The sequence below is a fragment of the Aquila chrysaetos genome, chromosome 24 (genome assembly GCF_900496995.4).
Source record: "Aquila chrysaetos chrysaetos chromosome 24, bAquChr1.4, whole genome shotgun sequence".
NCBI classification, from domain to species: Eukaryota; Metazoa; Chordata; class Aves; order Accipitriformes; family Accipitridae; genus Aquila; species Aquila chrysaetos.
Genome location: NC_044027.1, coordinates 19,921,632 through 19,939,742, shown reverse-complemented (window position 1 = coordinate 19,939,742; position 18,111 = coordinate 19,921,632). Strand labels below are relative to the sequence as shown.

Genomic DNA, 18,111 nt, shown 5'->3' with positions numbered 1-18,111 from the left:
TGATCTTAGAAAGGTTGCTGGTTGATTTGTTTAAAATTAAACTGCACTTAAAATCTGTTGAGATCAGATAGCGCTTAAATTGGATACAAGTTTATTATATGTGCTGTGTTTGTTGATATGTCTTTGTGAATTTTTACTTGCAAAAATCTGTCTTGACATACGTTCATCACAAAGTGCTCAGTTTAGTTAATCTACTGATGGACAAAAGGCAGTGCTGTAACAAAAACAAATGTATTATTTAATTATTCTTTGCAGAATACTTTAAGTAACAATAAAAAAGTAATCAGCTCAGAGTTTCCAACTCTTTGCACTGTACCCTTTCACATAACACCAGGTGAAAAGCGATGCTTTGCGCCTGTGCTTGCGCTCTCAAGTCACCGCACACCTCCTCTCTTTCCCATCCTCTTCCGATCCTTTGCACAGCCTTCCTGTGTTAATGTCTCATCCCTTCAATTCTTATATGAACCATTATCAAAAAGATTATGTTTAAGCTTGATTGTAAGTGCCTTTTATGAAGTTCTTTTCACTTCAGAGGTCCTTTTGATCTCAGCCATTTGTAAACTGGCATGCTCCTCTCTAAAGAGGGTGTGAGCATCGGAGAAATTTTTAAGTTTATGAAGTGTATGAATAAAATACTGAAGTGTGCTATAGTTAGTAAGGATGCATGTCAAACACTAAATTCTTCCCGTAGCAAGGAAAAAAAGATCTCATGCTCGATGTATTGAAAGCAGTGTTGTAAGACACTAAAATTGTTGTGTAATTCTAACAAGACTACATTGCTTCAAATTTTTCTCTGCATGGATGGCATCGTGACATCCTTCCTGCTTCCATTCAATTTTAAGGTAGGCACCAACAAAAGGAAGTTCAAAATACCTTTAAAACATCATTTGTCAGTAACTGTTTCCGTAAGCCCTGAACATGATTATGGGGAGGTTAAGCCTGAACTGGCTTTTGGTTGCCTTATGTGGTAGTTTCTTTGATTAAGAAGTAACCAGCAGAAGGTGTACTTTAAGCGTAAGGTACAGGCCTTTGTTTTTTTGTGGGAGAAATCATAATTTTGCTTGAATATTTTAATTTCAACAAGTGCCATGAAGTGAAGAGCATTGTGAGTACAACTGGGAACTCATTAAATGGTTCTGACTTTGCCCAGAGTCAATAGAGGACCTGAGAGTTTGACAGGAGTTCTTTTGAAACATCCAAACTCTTTTCTTAGCATGAAATCTTACTTTAAAAAAAAAAAAAAAAAAATTGAGAAGGAAGAAAAACAGCTGGTACAATGAAACATACAGGAAAATTTTAATGAGTGGCCAGTTTGGTGATGCATTCAAATAAAAAGCATTTTTTAGGCCATGGTCACTTAAAGCAAACTTTAATTAGAGTTAAAGAATTTAAAAGTAGTTTTCATAATGCACTTGTTAATCTTTTGGCTGAATCATATTGCATTTTATTCTGTCTAATTGATTTTTTAGCAATTTACTAATGTCATTATCTTTCCCTTAATTACAGATCAAACCAAATGAAAAACGTATTCACAAGTTTCTTAACAGACAAAGAAATATGGATATGTTTTATTAGCAAACGTTTTTAATGTCTACTAGTTGCAGGAGGATTGGATATATACATATAACAGACACGTTTATTGTGAGAAAAATTTCTGAGGTAGATAAGTTTTTCTTTTTTAATTTCTCAGAGGATAGTCTTTTAGACTATGACTTTACTCTGACCTTTGTACTTGAAAAATAATTTTGAGCCATTGACACTAATTACAGAGTAAGAACTCTTTTATGGGTCTGTTCAAGCACCATAATAACGCTAACCAAAGAATTCTGGTGTTGTAGTTAAACCTTAAATATAAATGGAGTCATAATTGTTTTATTCATGTTTCCATTATAAATTTAGATTTTTATTTATTTAAGATTTTATTAAATATTCCCCACTCAGAATTTGTAAAGGCAATATAATGGGCTTTTTCCATGTAAGATTCCTTTGTTTGCCTATCTGAAACAAATAGGAAAAAAATTCTTGTTAGCTTCTTAATACCAGTAAAGCTTTCATTTAAGATGAGGAAAATTGATTTACTAAAAAGAAAAGTTTCCAGCTCTCCCTGGAGATTGAATTTATTATACCTTAGGCTGATGGGGGCCTAAGTCCTGGGAAGAAAAATGTTGAAAACACTTTATGTCAGGAAGTGCTGTGAATTCCTCCTACTGTGTCTTGCATTTCAGAGTGGTGGGGCTTTGGGGGTTTTGTTTGGTTGTTTTTTTTTTTTTTTGTAGTGTCATCTGCAGGAGAACAGGTTTTAATCTTGCATCAGTTAAACTTGCTCGAACTAGCCCAATGGAGCATTTTTACATGCGATATTTTAAGGGCAAAAGCTTCCTAAGGTTAAACTTTTTAATAGTCTTTTTAAAGGTACCACCTAAATGGCATGTGGCTATTGGAGTTGCATAGAGGAGATCCGTTTTTCAAACTGGTATGTTGTGATGGATGACAAAGTAGTGTACCAGCACCTACTCAGTTTCAGGGATAGAAGTGTAATACAGGAGTTAAAAAGTCTTAATATTATTAGTCCTGGACTTCTTCCCCCAATATTGTGGTCATCTGGAATGCTGATATGGGTTCCCTACACACAGAATGCATTTATTTCTTTTTTAAATAATTGGTTAAAATGGCTTTTGGCTTAAAATGACCTCAAGCAAGAGCCCAGCCTTTCCATTACTTCGGCTGTGGACATGCCTTGTGTTGTACACTACTGACTTTTTTTAAAGGGGCGCTTTCAAAGAGAAATGTAGGCTTAATGCTGAATTAAAGTGGTTATGAGTAGAAAGTAAAGATCTTTTCTGTATCAAGATAGAAGTGCAAAGAAAATTTATGGAGATAGGGTATAATTATCAGAGATATTTTAGCCATACTGGAATTATTAGGCCAATCTTCTGAAAAGTATCGTGAGAATATTAGATCTGCAGAAAGCCAGGAGTCCAGTTTTTTTCTCAACTCAAAGTCTGAGTAATTTGTATTGTTTCAGAATGTATATTATATTTTGTGTAAAATCCATTTATAGAAGTCATTTTGTGGGCACAATAATAGGGAAAACAGTACTTAATTAGAAAAAGAACATAGAATTTCAGTGCACATTTGTATGTTATGTAAACGTTATTTTCCAGAAGAAGGGATATAAAATTTTCACAGCCAGTCAATTCTTTTTGCAGTCATAGTGCTAGTGAAAACAAAGAGACAAGTCAGCCACAGAAAATCTGTTAGGTTGTTATCGGTACAGTTAATTAGAACTTCAAATTTCTTGAAAGGATAAATCCAAGGTCTGAACTTGTGTTGCAGGTTTATTTTTTTATTGCTGGAAAAGGGTAGAATTAAGTCTCAGGTCTTGCAATTCTTTATTCTGTACGCTAAGACCATTTTTCTCAGCTGCCTTGCTGGTGGTTACCCCCTCGGTGCTGGGAAGGCAGCGCGTCCTCCCGGAGCAGCTCCCCCCGTGCTGCTCGTGGCCCCTTCGCTGCGGGGGTGGACGGGCCAGACCCGAGGAGCTGCTGCTGCTGCTGCTGCTCTGGCGAGGGGTGGCTGCGAGAGTCCTCTCCGGAGTGGGTTCGGCAGCACTAAATGCAATTTGGCAGTCGACCCCGGTATTGCAGGGTTGCCCTGTTTCTTAAGCTCTGAAGAGAAATCGTCAAACTGAAGGAGGTGGCTGAGACATCCCTCACTGAAGAGGCTTTAGTGTTTTTCTTGGAATTGGATTCTGTTCTTTTTGCAAGAAGAGCAAAGAGTTTTATTTAACAGAGCACTAAGGCATTTATTCTTTTGTTAGTCAATTGTTGCAGTACAAAAAATTTGACCATATTGCTGGAAGTGCAGTTGTTGAAATTTAGTTTGATTACATGAATATACCTCACTGACAAGTAATATAACCCAGTCAAATTCTACATAATTTTTCTTGGTGTAATCCAGCCCTAGGATTATTTATCATGGATCATTTTCTCAAAGCTGCACTTTTTAATCCCCTGACTTTTTGTTCATAATAACGAAGTCAGAGGGAGTAACGCGCAGGTCAGCATCACACGCTGCGAGCGGCTCTGCAGTTCTTGCGGTGGTTCGCAGTCGGGGTGCTCCGGGCAGACCTGGGCATCGCTGCCCGGCGCCTGCCCCTCGCGGCGTGGGCACGGCCGATCGGATGGTGCCACTGGTGTCTTCGGTTCAAGGGGCAAGTTTAGTGGCTGATGCCAAGAAAGAAATCACCTCGTAGAGGAAATAAAATCCCACCCTGACTGCTACATCATTTTCCATCTCTCTGATGGTTTTTAAATTGAGAGGGGGAAAAGCTGTTGTGATAGTGTCACTAAACACTGCAGAACATGTTTCCATATAAAGACCTTCCTAGATAGGAAATTCCAGTTAATAATAATTTGGAGAAAAACCTGTAGTAAAACTTGAACATATTAAGAGTTTAATTTGAGCTCTGGAGGAAATGATCTATCTAGATAGGCACAGTAAAAATGATGAGATTTCGGGCAGGTTTTACAGATTATTTTCTCTTTCTTTTTAGGAATAATTGAGTCATTTTAATGCTAAGCCTTGCTTGGCTTCTTTGAATGGACTGCATGTAATTAGTTGTAGCCTCAACTTTGGAACGTTTTGACAGAAAATGTATCGTTTAGCTGGTAAATTTTTTCTAGCATCTGCCTTTAATATTTGTTCATTTTCCGCAACAGACAACTTTGCTACTTCAGGTCAAATTCCAGATACAGCTCTGTTTTCTTTGTTATCTCGATTGTTTCCTTCAGGATGAGGGAGAATAATTACACAGAACATCTTTTCCAAGCAGCTGGAGTCAAATTCCAGCTGACTGCAGCACCTGTGAAGATGGTACCTCTGCCTCGGGGCTGCGCGGTGCCGTGCCAGCCTGGGCTGCGCGGTGACGATGTGCTCCGGAGTGCACAGGCTCGTCCTCGTAGCGCTCCTGCCCTTCTGTGAGCTTCAGATGGCAATAATGCCAGTGAATGCAAAGTGTCTGGTTTAGACTAATTAGAGGGATGATTTGTGAAACGCTGGCTATTTATTTAATTAATCACCAGCACAAAGCTATAAAACCCATATTTTAAAAATCCCTGTTAGTTTGCCATGTGGTTAATAGATTGTGGCACATTAAAAAGTGACACGGTGATGTATTAAAAATGTTCCACCTAAGGTTGGCTAATGTCCTCGAGGAACTTAAGCTGTCTGCTTTATGCAACAGAAGCATAGGATTAGAGGCTGATCTGTTTAAGGATTGAATATTTCTGAAAACATTTATCTTTTGTATAGCATCTGTTCATTAAAATATATCGTGGTGTATTTCTTAACGTACAAATAATGTTTATGGCGTAGTTTTAATTATAAGGTTTTGTTGCATTTTGTTTTTACAAAGAACAACTATTCCTCAGTATTAAATTGTAATGTTTATTACTAAGTAAAATATAAATAATTCTTCTAAAGTAGGCCATTCCTTCTCTTCACTACATGGAAACTAAGGATAGTTTCACGTAATGAATGCATTTTTGTTGCAGCTATAGCAATTGTATTTTGATAAATCTGCGTATGTGTTTTCATTCTTCAGCAGAACTATTGGAACTGAATAGATAAGGGTTTAATATCCATGGTTAGCTCAGTGCCATGGCAGTCAGTGTGAAATCCAGCCCTCTGGAGAAAGGCAGCTCCGGGTCCTGTGTTTGGCTTCGGCGGTGCTGCAGGGAGCGTGCTGACCTGCTGCACAGGAGGTGCTCTCGCTCCTGGCGAAATGCCATTTGAGTGCGACAGGATTAGAGATGGATTGGGTCCATTTGTCCTAAAACTGATACCTCTAGGAAAGTAAACGAGGCCTGGGCTGTAAAGGGGATGGACGTGGGGTTTCTCTCTCCCTTCCAAATCACGCTTGTCAGAAAAAAGTCATAACAAGAAAGCATAATCATAGCACTTTAAGTAAAACAGGTTTTAATTTAACGTGAGTTGTATAAATGAATGCATGTTAATATGATGGAAATATGCTGTTACAAGAATTATATGTCTTATTGCTCAGGACTTACATAGTTTTATTAGTTGTGGGAGTGAATGCCAGGAAAGAACAGGCAGTAATTTGGGATACTTGATTATGTGGTTATATATGTAAATCATAGTTTTGAGGTGCATCTAAAAATTTGTTCAGGTGGAAGCGTGGAAGGAAACTGTCCAGCTCTGGAGGTTATGTTTCTCAGCTGTGTGTTGTATAATTAACTGGTACATTAGGAGGGGGGCTAGAATAAAACATGAGTATGTTAATGCAGCCTGGAGCTGATGTTGTAGTGATCATTGCAATGCAGATAACGCATTTCTCATAACTGCTGCTGCCTACTGGAGCCTTTGAAACATCTGGACCTTTAATTGAAAAATAGTGTGGTGCTATACCAAGCAGACATGCTAAGTGAAGTCAACAATTTAGAATAAAAAATAATAGTGTGTTATTTACCTTGTAGTTAAATATTCATACTTTGTTATGCTTTGTATAACAGGAAATTACTGGGTTAAATTTTTATGAATAGTGACAGTGTGAATAAGATAAATTAAGTATTTAACAATGTTAATGGAATTTTACATTGTGATCTGCTAACTCTGCAGCACAAGCTAGGATGATACAAAGGAGAATCCACTCCTCAGAAAGGAACGACTTTGTAGCTTCATTGAAAAACTGTGAGGACTGGCAGGCATGTGAATATAGTGAGGTCACCTGCCGGCGTTGAGTCATTCTGCCAGTGAGGCCACTGGGACAACTTTTCCATAAATGACTTAAGAATAACAAAAGTAATCATATGGCTATAGTAATGAAAAATACCAATACTGGCTTAACCACCTGATGAAATAAATATCATTCCTATTTTGCCATAGTAGGGTATAGTATGGTGTGTTGGAGAATACAAGGGGTAGAACTACCCTGTGTTTTCATACGAACACTAAGACTTAGCGTTACGCCTCTGAATATTAATATAATATGCAACTGAACAGGCATTTTCTTCAGATCTGTTATAATACTGTGCAAATAAAATGAACAGACTATGTTATAAATATTTAACCATCATATTATGTTAGATGCTGTTCTACTCACCACACCAAAACCTACTAGTTGCAGCTCTGTGTTTCACTGCTGGGCAGTGTGGGTCTCGGATACTGAGGCTGATAAACGTGTTCATCATCCTACTTCGCTGCCAGTGTGTTCGCTCTGAACCATATGCCGGTGGTGTCATTATATTGCACTACAGTATGAGGGTTTCTGCCACATGCTTATTGAAAGCTTTTAAGATACTTGATCATCTAAACTTAAAAAGAAATTTTTTTTTTTTTTTTTTTTTAGATAACCCTTCTTTTTCTACTCAGCCCCTCAAAAGCTGTTTTGCTTATGAGTAAATATGACTGACTGTTTTATTCCCACTTATTTTGGATGAAGAAATAATTGCTCTAAATTTTTTTTTTTTTAAGTCAAGAGCTTAGAGAACGATGCTTTTCAATGGTCGTCTTAGAAAAATATAGTCCTTCATATTGCCATAAACATCTGTGCTCTAATCTGTTAGAACTTTTGTTTGTGTTGTAAATGCTGAGTTAATATATTTCAATTTTTTCCCCTTCGTGTATTTTCTATATGTTGTTTAAATACATATGTGAGTAAGTTATGTTTAGGAGGTGATTGCTGGATTGCATAGTATATTAAATAGCCTGTCACCTAAACCAAAAAACATTTCACTGGGCTTAAAAGTGAAAAGACGTTTTACATTTGGAAAAGGATAAGCATTTGTTTCCATTTTGTCTAATGTTTAGCATTGTTTGCTGGGAGGTGAGTCAATGACTTGAATTAATTATAATTACTGAAGAGACATATACTGATTGAGCAAATAAAGTAGTAAGCTCATTCGTGCCAAGGCCATCTAATTAAATGCTAACTTTGGATAAGCTAGATGTGCATGAAAGATTAATTTTAAGAGGTTTTTATGACTCCCACTAAATAATGATTCAGTAAAATCTTTGCATTATATCATTAGAACATCTAATCTTAAAGTGATATAACATTTAGTCACAGAACTCTATTGTACAGGAAGATGCAGTAAATTATTATTGTTAAAAATTAATCACTTGTCTCTAAGAAATGTTTATGGACTTTGTTTTAATTTTCTGCTGTGGTGTGCAGTGAAGCAAATCAGAAGTGAGAAGGATACAGCATACACATTTTTCTCAATGGCTGTTCCATTAGCTCCCCATTATGCAGGTACTTCAGAACTATGTTTAGGGATAAGTTGTCCTAGGGATGGACAGACTGTACCAAACTTCCTGTATCATGTAGAAGAATATTAGTGGCCCCACAATAATCTATTCAACATATACATCATCTGGTATTGGAGGGATGTATGTATTTTCTCATGGACTTTGATTAAAAGTTGGTTTTAAATCTTAGAGAGACTTCTTGTGTTGAAAGAATGGATAGAGTTTAAATATGTATTTTTTCTTTTTTAATTTAACATACTGTGTTTATATTTAAAGCATATTCATTTTATTGCAGAACATTACTTAATGATACAGATATTTCTAAAATTATATGTAGCCAATGAAGATCATTCTATGTGCAGTTTTCCTGTCATAGTTGTAGTAACCAGTATTTATATAATTAAACACCACAGCTCGCAAATATAATCCTAGAAAATCCATGAAAATTCATCATTTGAGTTGCCTGTCATATCCTTCACTCATACTCTTATGTCTAGAAGTACCGGCAACATATGTATGTGGTGCTACTTATGTTCTTGTAATTAGCCCAACTACTGTTACTATATATCAGCAAATATTACTGTACTATTTTGTGGCTGTCTTCATTTTAGACAACACGAGAAGCATGGATTCACAGGAGCAGTAGTCTTAGATACCAAGTTATTCTTTCAGAAGATATTTGTTTATTAATGGGAATAACTTGCCTAAGCTTAGCCGCTGCTTATTATCAAAGTGCATAAATATACATTGATCTGCTTAATTTAAATTATAAAAATAGAAAGCAGAAAGTTTGTGAGTTCAGGAGGCTGTACTTCTCAGCAATGTCAAATAACGGACATAATTCTGTGCAGCTCTTGGAACAGCAGCAGAAAAGAATAGCTGTAAATGTGCCAAAGAACTGCAATGTGCCAACCACCAAGAATTGTGACGACAGTGATAGAGAAAACAGAAATACAAAGAAATTAAGTGATTAGTTTATGTGCAGACCACATTAGCAATAATTTGGGAAATAGTATCCCTGGTTTTTTGCCTCTTCAAGCCTGTGTACACTGCACAGCGCCATGTTTCCTCCAATGAATTGCAGATGATGAAACATGATCTCTGCTTTGAGGGAGATGAAAATGCTATAGAAATAGCAAACGGAAATTTTCATAAGATCAGACTGTAGGAGAGCACTAGGTAGCCTTAAGAGAATCCATTAATAAAAATACTAAGAAAATTTTCTATGATTTATTGTATGTTTTCTGTGTATCCAGTTACTCCTGACTTCCTTAAAGGATTGGTGGAATATAACATTTCTAACAATAAAAGCTTAATGGAATCAGATTTGTGATTTCCTAGAAAATTAACGAGATATTTTGTCAATTTTATTCCAGACTTCATTTGTCAGAATATACAGTGTCCAGTGACAAGCTAAAAGAATTTTTTGACAAATTAACTATGCCACAGGTGACAGATCAGGAAAATGTTAATCTAACAGCCCCTTTATGCTTCCCAGATTTATTGGAGGCTATTAAGGAAACTCCAAATGGTAGGGCCCCTGGCCCTGAATAGATTTTCCATTGAATTTTATACAGGATCTATTAATAAAGTTTGATGTTGCCTTTTTGAATATAGGTAATTGTACTTTATCTTCTGGATCTCCTCAGCATTTACAGTTGGAATACAATTTTTAGTTGGGAGAAAGAAGTAATTATGCTTCCAGTAGTGTCTGTAATCTGGTTCTGAATGATTCCTCCTAAAGAAGAGACTACAAGCACCATACAAAACCCACAAGTTATTACTAGTTAAATCCAGTGTGGCTAGGTCTTTCACTCTTGGCCACTGAGACTAATAATTGGATCCCTTTTATTCAGTCCCACCACCTTCAAATCCTTACCTAATAAGCTTTGCACAGATAAGTAATTGAGCTCTGTGGGACTTCGTACACAATTAATATTTTGCAGGACCAGACTAAGGATATGGATTCATTCCATCCTGTAGACAGGTACCTGATGGTTTGGATTTCTAATGCTGGTTCAGAACAAATATCATCAATTTGCAATAAACAGTGGAGATTTCCTCCATACCCCTTTGACTTGGTGATTGATCAGTCTAAGCCTTGACCCACATGTTTATAGGCCATACTAATGTTTCCTATGTAATATGACAATGAATGTTCTCATTACTAATAGAAGGTCTTAACTGGCTTCCAAATCTCAGGTTTCAACCTCTCTCTAGTATCTCATGGCAATCAGTTTTACAGCCCTTTTAATTAATAAAAATATTTCACTCTTTTAAAGATTTCAAGTATAATAGTGATGCTTTTGAGCCATTTTCCCAGTACTGCTGCTGTTGGTATTGTTCCGCTTGCTCAAAGAGCAGTTGGAATCCTGATAAGTGTACAAATTACCCCTGGTTTAGGTCACCTGTCATCTTGATGTTCACGCTGAGTGTTTGTGAGTAAGAGAAGAAGAATATCGGTAATGGAGGGAGTTTGGACAAGCAAGACAGTAAAAATAGGCTGGAGGAGGTAGAGGAGATATAGAGATGGGGAAGAACAAAGAAAAGTTTGTTTTAAAAAACAACAAACACAAAGCAACAGCACAGTGTAGGGCAAAGAAGAAAGAGAAGCATTGTGAAAGGTAGACCCAGGGAAGTTACCATCTTACTTGTCATAGCTGTAAGATCAGGGTTCCTAGAATGTGTTTATTTTATAAATACATGTGTTTATTAGATTATGAGCTTATAAAACAGTGTGTACTTGTAGTAGTGGCTAAGGGAATAGTCTGGTCTTTTTGATTATTAGTGTCAGTTCTTGGCTTGTTCGTCCATTCTCTGGTTTTATGCTGTGTACATCGATTGTAACCTTGGCATCGACTCTCGCATCTGGTTGTCAATTTTTCTTGGATTTTCCATTATCAAGACTAAGCATTACTTACGATTCTGCCATCCTTGGATTTGAATATGTAACTAACTTTGCATGCCAAGGAGTCATATTAATTTCCTTGATAACTGCTATTTACTCATTCTAATGCAAATGTAGTTGAAACCACAGGTCTCACGTTCTGGGTGGTATCTCCAGTCATGACCATAACGTAAATGATTCTCAAAGCCTCATGCATGTTCCTACATTCCCTTGGTTAGTGTTTGCACCTGGGCAAAGACAGGGATAGACTTAGAGTGGTGATTCATTACCTGATGCCAGCTTAATTCTCCTTAAGTCCTGTAAGTAGGAAAGCAAGAGGAGAAAGAAAGAATACAAAACCCCTTATTTTTTTAGCAGTTGTAGTTCTGTTGTGTTAATGATTTCCTTGGTGAGATAAGGCCATGGGTATGGGTGGTGTGTCAGAGTCCCAGGCACACTTGCACACCCAAAGGCTTGTTAAGGCTTATCCAAACAAGGTAAAGGAATGTCCCATATTCTGTTACAAATTTAACATTTCCTTTTAAATGAGTAAACCCAATTTCTTCTTACCTTAAAAACATGGAAAGAGGAGGCATCTGCATTATAAAAATGCTTTCTTAAAAAACAAATTCATTATATTTGGATGGATTTTAATAATACTTTTAGCTATGCTAGTATGAATAACTTTAATCTTTAAATTCCTATTATTTCTCTAATTTATAATCACACTGAAGGATCAAATGGTTTTTAACAATATATTGAAATTAGCACATGGCATTTAACTCCCTGTTTTATACTCTCATTATAGATTTATAGTATTGAATCCTTTTATTCTGTTACTTAGAATTCCGAGTGATTAATTCAAATAGTACTTTCTTCTCTCAAGGCCCATATATGTATAGAGATAGATAGAGATATATAGTTACATCAGGGGTGCTTTTGAAGAGGGGATCAGGATGTACAATCTTTTGTCTGCTTAAAAGATTACTGGTTTAAAAATGCAGTCCTATTCACAGTAGATTAAACTTTTTTTTCTTGTAATGCAAACTTTATAGATCTTTATGTTGCTATGTATTTTATGTTTTATTTAATTGCTAATCTCTACAGTGCCAAATAGTTTGGGTTTGGTTTTTTTTTTTTTAATACAGCAAGTTCCAATAAAACCCAGTATTAGTTAATCCTTCTTGGTTGTCTTCAAATAGTTCAAAATAGTTAAATGGCTCAGTTGTATGTGTGATATTGGTTTTCTCTTGGCAAACCAAGGTCAAGCCTAAGGTTTATTTTTAAACGTCATCTTAACCTCCACGTATGATCGACATTCATTTTTGCCACAGTTCTCTACCTCGGTTGTGTTACTTGGTTTGATTTCCCTTGGATGTGGTGTCTGGCCAGCTGTGACCTGAGCTCTGAGCTTACAGTTACTGTCTCTGAATTGTTGGCATCTCTGAGATTCCAGTTTAGGTCTCTGATTTATGTGTGTAGACCACTGCCAGCTGTGGTAGGCACTTCCTTTTCCTCCTTTCTGTGGGAATGTGCTGGCCAGGCTCCAGTCTCCCCTTTTATGTATGCTCAGAGTTTCCCTGTGGTTTATCCCATTATGGGTCCAGGTGTGAGCTCCTTTGACTCCTTTTTGTATAGCAGCAGGGGAAGGAGTAGGATGAGGGGTCCCAGACTAAAGCTGGAGGGCAACTAGAACGCTGAAAAGCAAGGAACACTGGCAGTTCTGGCGTGTCCCAGAACTAGAGTAACTAGTGATGAGACAGGCTGCTTTGGTACTGCCGCAGAAGATGCCTCGCCTGTGCCCGGGTACCAGAGAGGGAGTGCTAGCTGGAGGAATAAGGCACGGTAAGTTGGTAGTTCTGCACTTGAGGGAAGTGAGCTTTTCAAATAGTGGGAAAGAGCTACAGAAGAAAGAAGAAACGTAGAAACAAAGGTAATGCTAGTATTAAATGCTGGTGGAAAAACGAGTCTGAGGTTTTAGATAGGCTTGTCAGTTCTCTCTTCCTCCCTGTCCCACCCCCCTGCCTCCCTTTTTTTTTTTTTTTTTTTTTTTTTTGATCCTGCAAGAACATGGGATCTTGCAGCAAAGTTCAGACTCTTTATGGAAATCTGTGAAATCGTTGCCAAATATTTCATATCATTTTTACAGATACATTAAACAGCAGTGAAAGAATTGGAATTTAAACGTTCAAGCTTCTTCCAGTTTTAAGTTGTAGCAGTGTATTTTAATCTTTCTACTGAAAAGAATCCCATCTGCACCAGATTTTGTATTAGCTCTGTCATACCTTTTTTTTTTTTAATACATTCTAATGAAATATATTTTCTTGACAGGGTCATGTTGGTACAACGGCAACCAAAAAAATTGATGTCTACCTCCCACTGCACACAAGCCAAGACAAACTACAGCCCATGACAGTTGTGACGATAGCAAATGCCAAGGTGCATGACCTGATTGGACTAATATGCTGGCAATATACAAGTGAGGGACGAGAACCAAAACTGAAGTAATGTTCTTTCTTTACTACCTCTTGATCTCTAATTTTCTCCTCTGCAGCCTTTTTGCATAACAAAATGGATTGCCATGTCAATGTTTTTATAGATAAATCTTAGAGAAACCACCTACACATTTATCAGTATTTCCTTTTGAGCAGTACACGTGCATCTATATCCATTTCTCTTTCAATTAAACTACTGGGTACTGTATAACGATAAGCATATGAAACCATGAATCTGTAAATGAATCATAATTTCAAAATGCTCTATGTAAAAATAATATAAATCTTATCTCTTTTGGTATCACGGAGACGTTTTTTATTTTATATCCCATCTATATTTTGGTAGTGTTCTTAATGGCTAAGTTCACAAGGGTGTCACGTAAAATCCAGAACTCATCTGTAACTCCTTCTCTTGTTTGTCCCGAGAGAAGGTACCCAGATCCTGACTCTGTTTTGTCTGCGCGGTACCGGTTCCTCCTACAGATTCATGGAGAGAGGAGTTGCTGTACTGGGTGACAGTGTGTCTTGGAAGTACTGTTAGTGTTCTCCTGAAACCATAGAACAGCTTTTAGCCATAGTGAGTACACCTGAAAACAAGTCAGAATTCTGCCATAGAACTTCAGCATTACCACTTACTTGCTTTCTGCTGTCATTTTGCTGACATAAAGACTTTAATTCATTATACACATGTTAAAATGTTTCTGGTTTTCTAAGAATTGACAGGTATACAGGCTAAAGGTGCTTTCCTCTCCAGGTTATCATCCTGGAGATATCACTAACATAAAGATATGCAAATAAGGTTCCAGAAAAGAAAATAAATACCATCTTTCTTCGAAATTGTGAATAAAACTGCGTTCTTCAATTAAAAAAACCTCTATCATGCAGCGTTTTATAATTTCTACAAGACTTTGACCTCAGTCACATTGGCTCTTTGCTGTAAAGAGCAATATCTGTCTTGTCCTCAAAAATTTTAGCTTCGGTTAATCAATGGGTTTTTCAGTATCTTTGGTAATCATTGCTTACGTCTTCATTGTGAAAGAATTCTGCCCCTAAGATTTCTGTGACTAAATAATGGATTGGATTTGCTGTGCTGGAGAACTAGTGTTGTTTAGTAAGAGCCGTTACTTTATCATGGTAGGTGACATAAGGTACATAAAACAGGTACTTCAGAGCCACTCATCTGAGTAACTTTGGTTTTAAAACAGTTCTGTAAAATACTTCAGTTTTTGCTGGGTCACAGAACATAAAATAAGAACTTAAAATGGTTTATTATAGAGTTACTAGTAACAGATTCTAGCGGGTGACTTTCCTGGTGCAAAGAAGGTTAACAGTTTTGTTTGGGTTTTTTCTGTATGAGCCAATTTTCTCTTTGTTGTTGTTCCTGGAATATTTGATGAATGTTTGTTTGGGGTTCTTTGGTACTGAATTTTACAGTTTGCTCTTCCAGCATTTTTCAGAAGTATTTGCAGACTCAATAGTCTTCTCTTCTGTTGTAGCGCAGTTGTAAGGGGGAAAGGCAGGTGCCGAGAGGTCCCTTAAACTGCCCTTTTTTAGGATTAGTTGATTTCTGTTCAGTAGATATGCAGCAACACAGAAAAGCAGCCCCTCTTGAAAACATTTTCATGGATATTGTTGCCTTGGATATAGGATTTCCCTTAGCTCTTCTCAACAGACATATGAGATGTTTCAGAGGTTAAACACTTCAGTTTGATTTGTCATTTTTTTACACTGAAGAAGAAATATAAAATTATTTGCAGATGGTGCCATTTCATTTGCTTTTATTAATTTCTGTTTGTTATATCATAAGTTCAAAAAAGTGTCCTTTGTGTATGATTAGCTTATTTTTTAGTAAGACACCACTAATGTCAATCTTTGGACACATGTATATTTTTCAGGAGCACCGCACATCTCAAATGGAACAACACCCGTGAGTAGAGGTATTCCATGAAACATCATTGCCCACAGCAAAAATCAGCAGTGGAAGGAAATGAATTTCACTCTTTGCCTTGAAGGATAAGATGTTATGATGTGTCAAAGAGTGATCGTGACCAAGGAGGCTGTCTAATGTAATCAAATCTCAGGACAGAAATAATAAAATAAATAATGGAGGCATGAGTTCCCAACAACAGTCTAACAGCAGCAATTGAGAACCTGGGTAGAAATGCTTAAGAGGAAGGGGCAGAGCCTCCAGATTCCAAGAAGTTTGTTTTCTTGTGTAGTTGTTAATTATTTCTCATGTCTCCATCATGTTTTTGTAGCATTGCTGACTGCCAGTCCTGTAGCAAGGATTGATTTAACTGTAAACTAATTCTCATCATTTCCAAATAAGGAAAGAGCTTGTGTAGGTTGCACGTTCTACATTTGCTGTTTGTTCCTGATATAATCAGTTTAGAGTATAAAAAGAAAAAATTGGTATCATTGTGACACTGCACTAAAAGACATACAAGAGAATGCTTCAAATCTGATATGCAACGCATGCAGAATGACAAATATACCTACTAGTAACACAACTTGAGAATAATAAGGAGGTTGTAGACTTTGTAATTAGGAGAAACAACCCCTCTGTCTTTAGGAAAAAAATATATTACTGCCTAATTCTTTTTCCTAAAAGGTAGATGTAAGAGTCTGAAGTGAGTGAGTACTAGTTGACAGCTCTGAGAACATTTTGTATTCTGTTAGGCTGCCTTTTTTATTATAATTGTATTATATTTGTCTCTATTCAGTGTATTGATAAGAGGAACCACTGACAGTGTTAGCAGCCCTGTTCCTGGCCTCTTACATCTGAACTTTGGTCATAACCCAGTGGACCCTTCTCTTGCCAACCACTGACAGATGTGCTGTAATGATTCTGCCTGAAAAAATAAACAAAATCCCTTTCTAGGAATAAGTTAATAGTGAGATGCAAAATTCAAATAAACTTGCTATTTTTAGAAGTTAAGAATGCTACTACATCTGTCAGTTGTTGTACTTAACTTTTATATTCTGTCCATAGCAAACTCGGATTCTCAAGACTTTGAACCTTGTAATTTGAAGCCTAAAGTTCAGGACTTTGATCTCATCCTGGTGGAGGTTCAAAATGCAGAACAGTTTTACCTGTTGGACATGTTTTTTCAACAGATTGTGACTTAATCTGTGTTAATGTTCAGGAACCCACTCCATGTTTGAAGACATTTGTAACCCCTTTAATTTATGGGATTCAACCGACATTGTGTATTTTCAGTATAATTGATGGAAGATAAGTTGCTGTCACCACCACCTTTTTTTGGCACTTGGATTGCTTTGAGACCGCACTGAATTTGTTCTATTGCCTGCATGTCTGTATGTTCCTCTAGCTTTAATGAGAATTATGCAAATGTATCAAGTACCAAATGAAAATGTTAACTTTATTTATACGGAGCTTTAAGTGCACACACAGAAGAATTCTGTCAAACAAATAGGTTAGAAAATCAGCAGTGTATGGCACAGACCACAGCTGTGGGAAGATGGGCATTGGGTGACTGGTCAGACTGGAAAGTCTCATAGCGTGGGGTGACTTTTGAGTTACGTTGAACTGGACAGAATGAGCATGCAGAGCTTGGTGTCCGTATTCGCAGAAATCTAAATAGAATAAGAGAAGGACCCAAAAACCATGCCAGGTCTTTCTCATTACATAAGCAGGATCAGCTGTATCTATATTATTTGCAGCCTTTTTGTTTAGCTTGCTCCTAAAAAGCCTGGCAACCATGCAAACCACACAACCTCCCAGCTGTAGGCTTTCTCTGGTTGTCAGAGCCCTGGTGCTGTAGGAATTCTCTTCCCAGCGCTACCTTTCACCAGTTCCCCTAAAAGTTACTTAAGCGCTCTTGAAGAAGTTAAAAATTAATTCTACAGCAATGTTCCAGTTCTTTATAATAGTCCAGAGGCTCATGAAAGTTTCTTTAATAGTATTGCAGAATTTTCAAAATTCATAGTGACAAACATCGCTGGATTACCTTTTTGTTAGCAAATTTACAGCTTATGTTAATAGTAATGCATCATTATTACCTGTTTTATATAATAAATGTCTTAGTCATGGCAAGGTGCATATAGATCACCTGGACTAAGCACTCTCAGTAAAGCACAGTTGCAACCAAAGGTTTGTGAATTAATTGAGAAAATTGCAAATCAGGTAGTCAGTGAAATAATTCATTGTCACATCCAATCAATAAACTTTGTAAATCAACTCATTTAATTCAAAAAATGATCTATATAGATCAAGCGACCAATTAAACAATTAGCATACACTTTGCAATTAATTAATTTAAGCATCAATCATGCAATTAAAACTCCAAATTTAAACTGCAGAGTTTAGAAACACACTGCCATGTGAATATTCAAGCTATACTTCATGGCTGTGGAAAATGCCTGAATGCTGGTGGATTTACAATAAGAAAGAATACTTATTTTCAGGTCAATAATTTCAATACTAACATTTGAAAT

The 18,111-nt window shown here is 36.8% G+C and overlaps 1 protein-coding gene across 5 annotated transcripts in view; it reads left to right on the top strand.

Annotated features, from left to right (window-relative positions):
* MAPKAP1 (MAPK associated protein 1) overlaps positions 1 to 18,111 on the top strand; it is a 108,843-nt gene that overhangs the window by 33,867 nt on the left and 56,865 nt on the right. For all 5 annotated transcript variants that reach the window (XM_030000267.2, XM_030000270.2, XM_030000265.2 and 2 more), the window contains one exon: positions 13,490 to 13,662. In XM_030000267.2, coding sequence (XP_029856127.1) covers positions 13,490 to 13,662 — 173 coding nt within the window. The remainder of the gene's footprint in view (positions 1 to 13,489; positions 13,663 to 18,111) is intronic.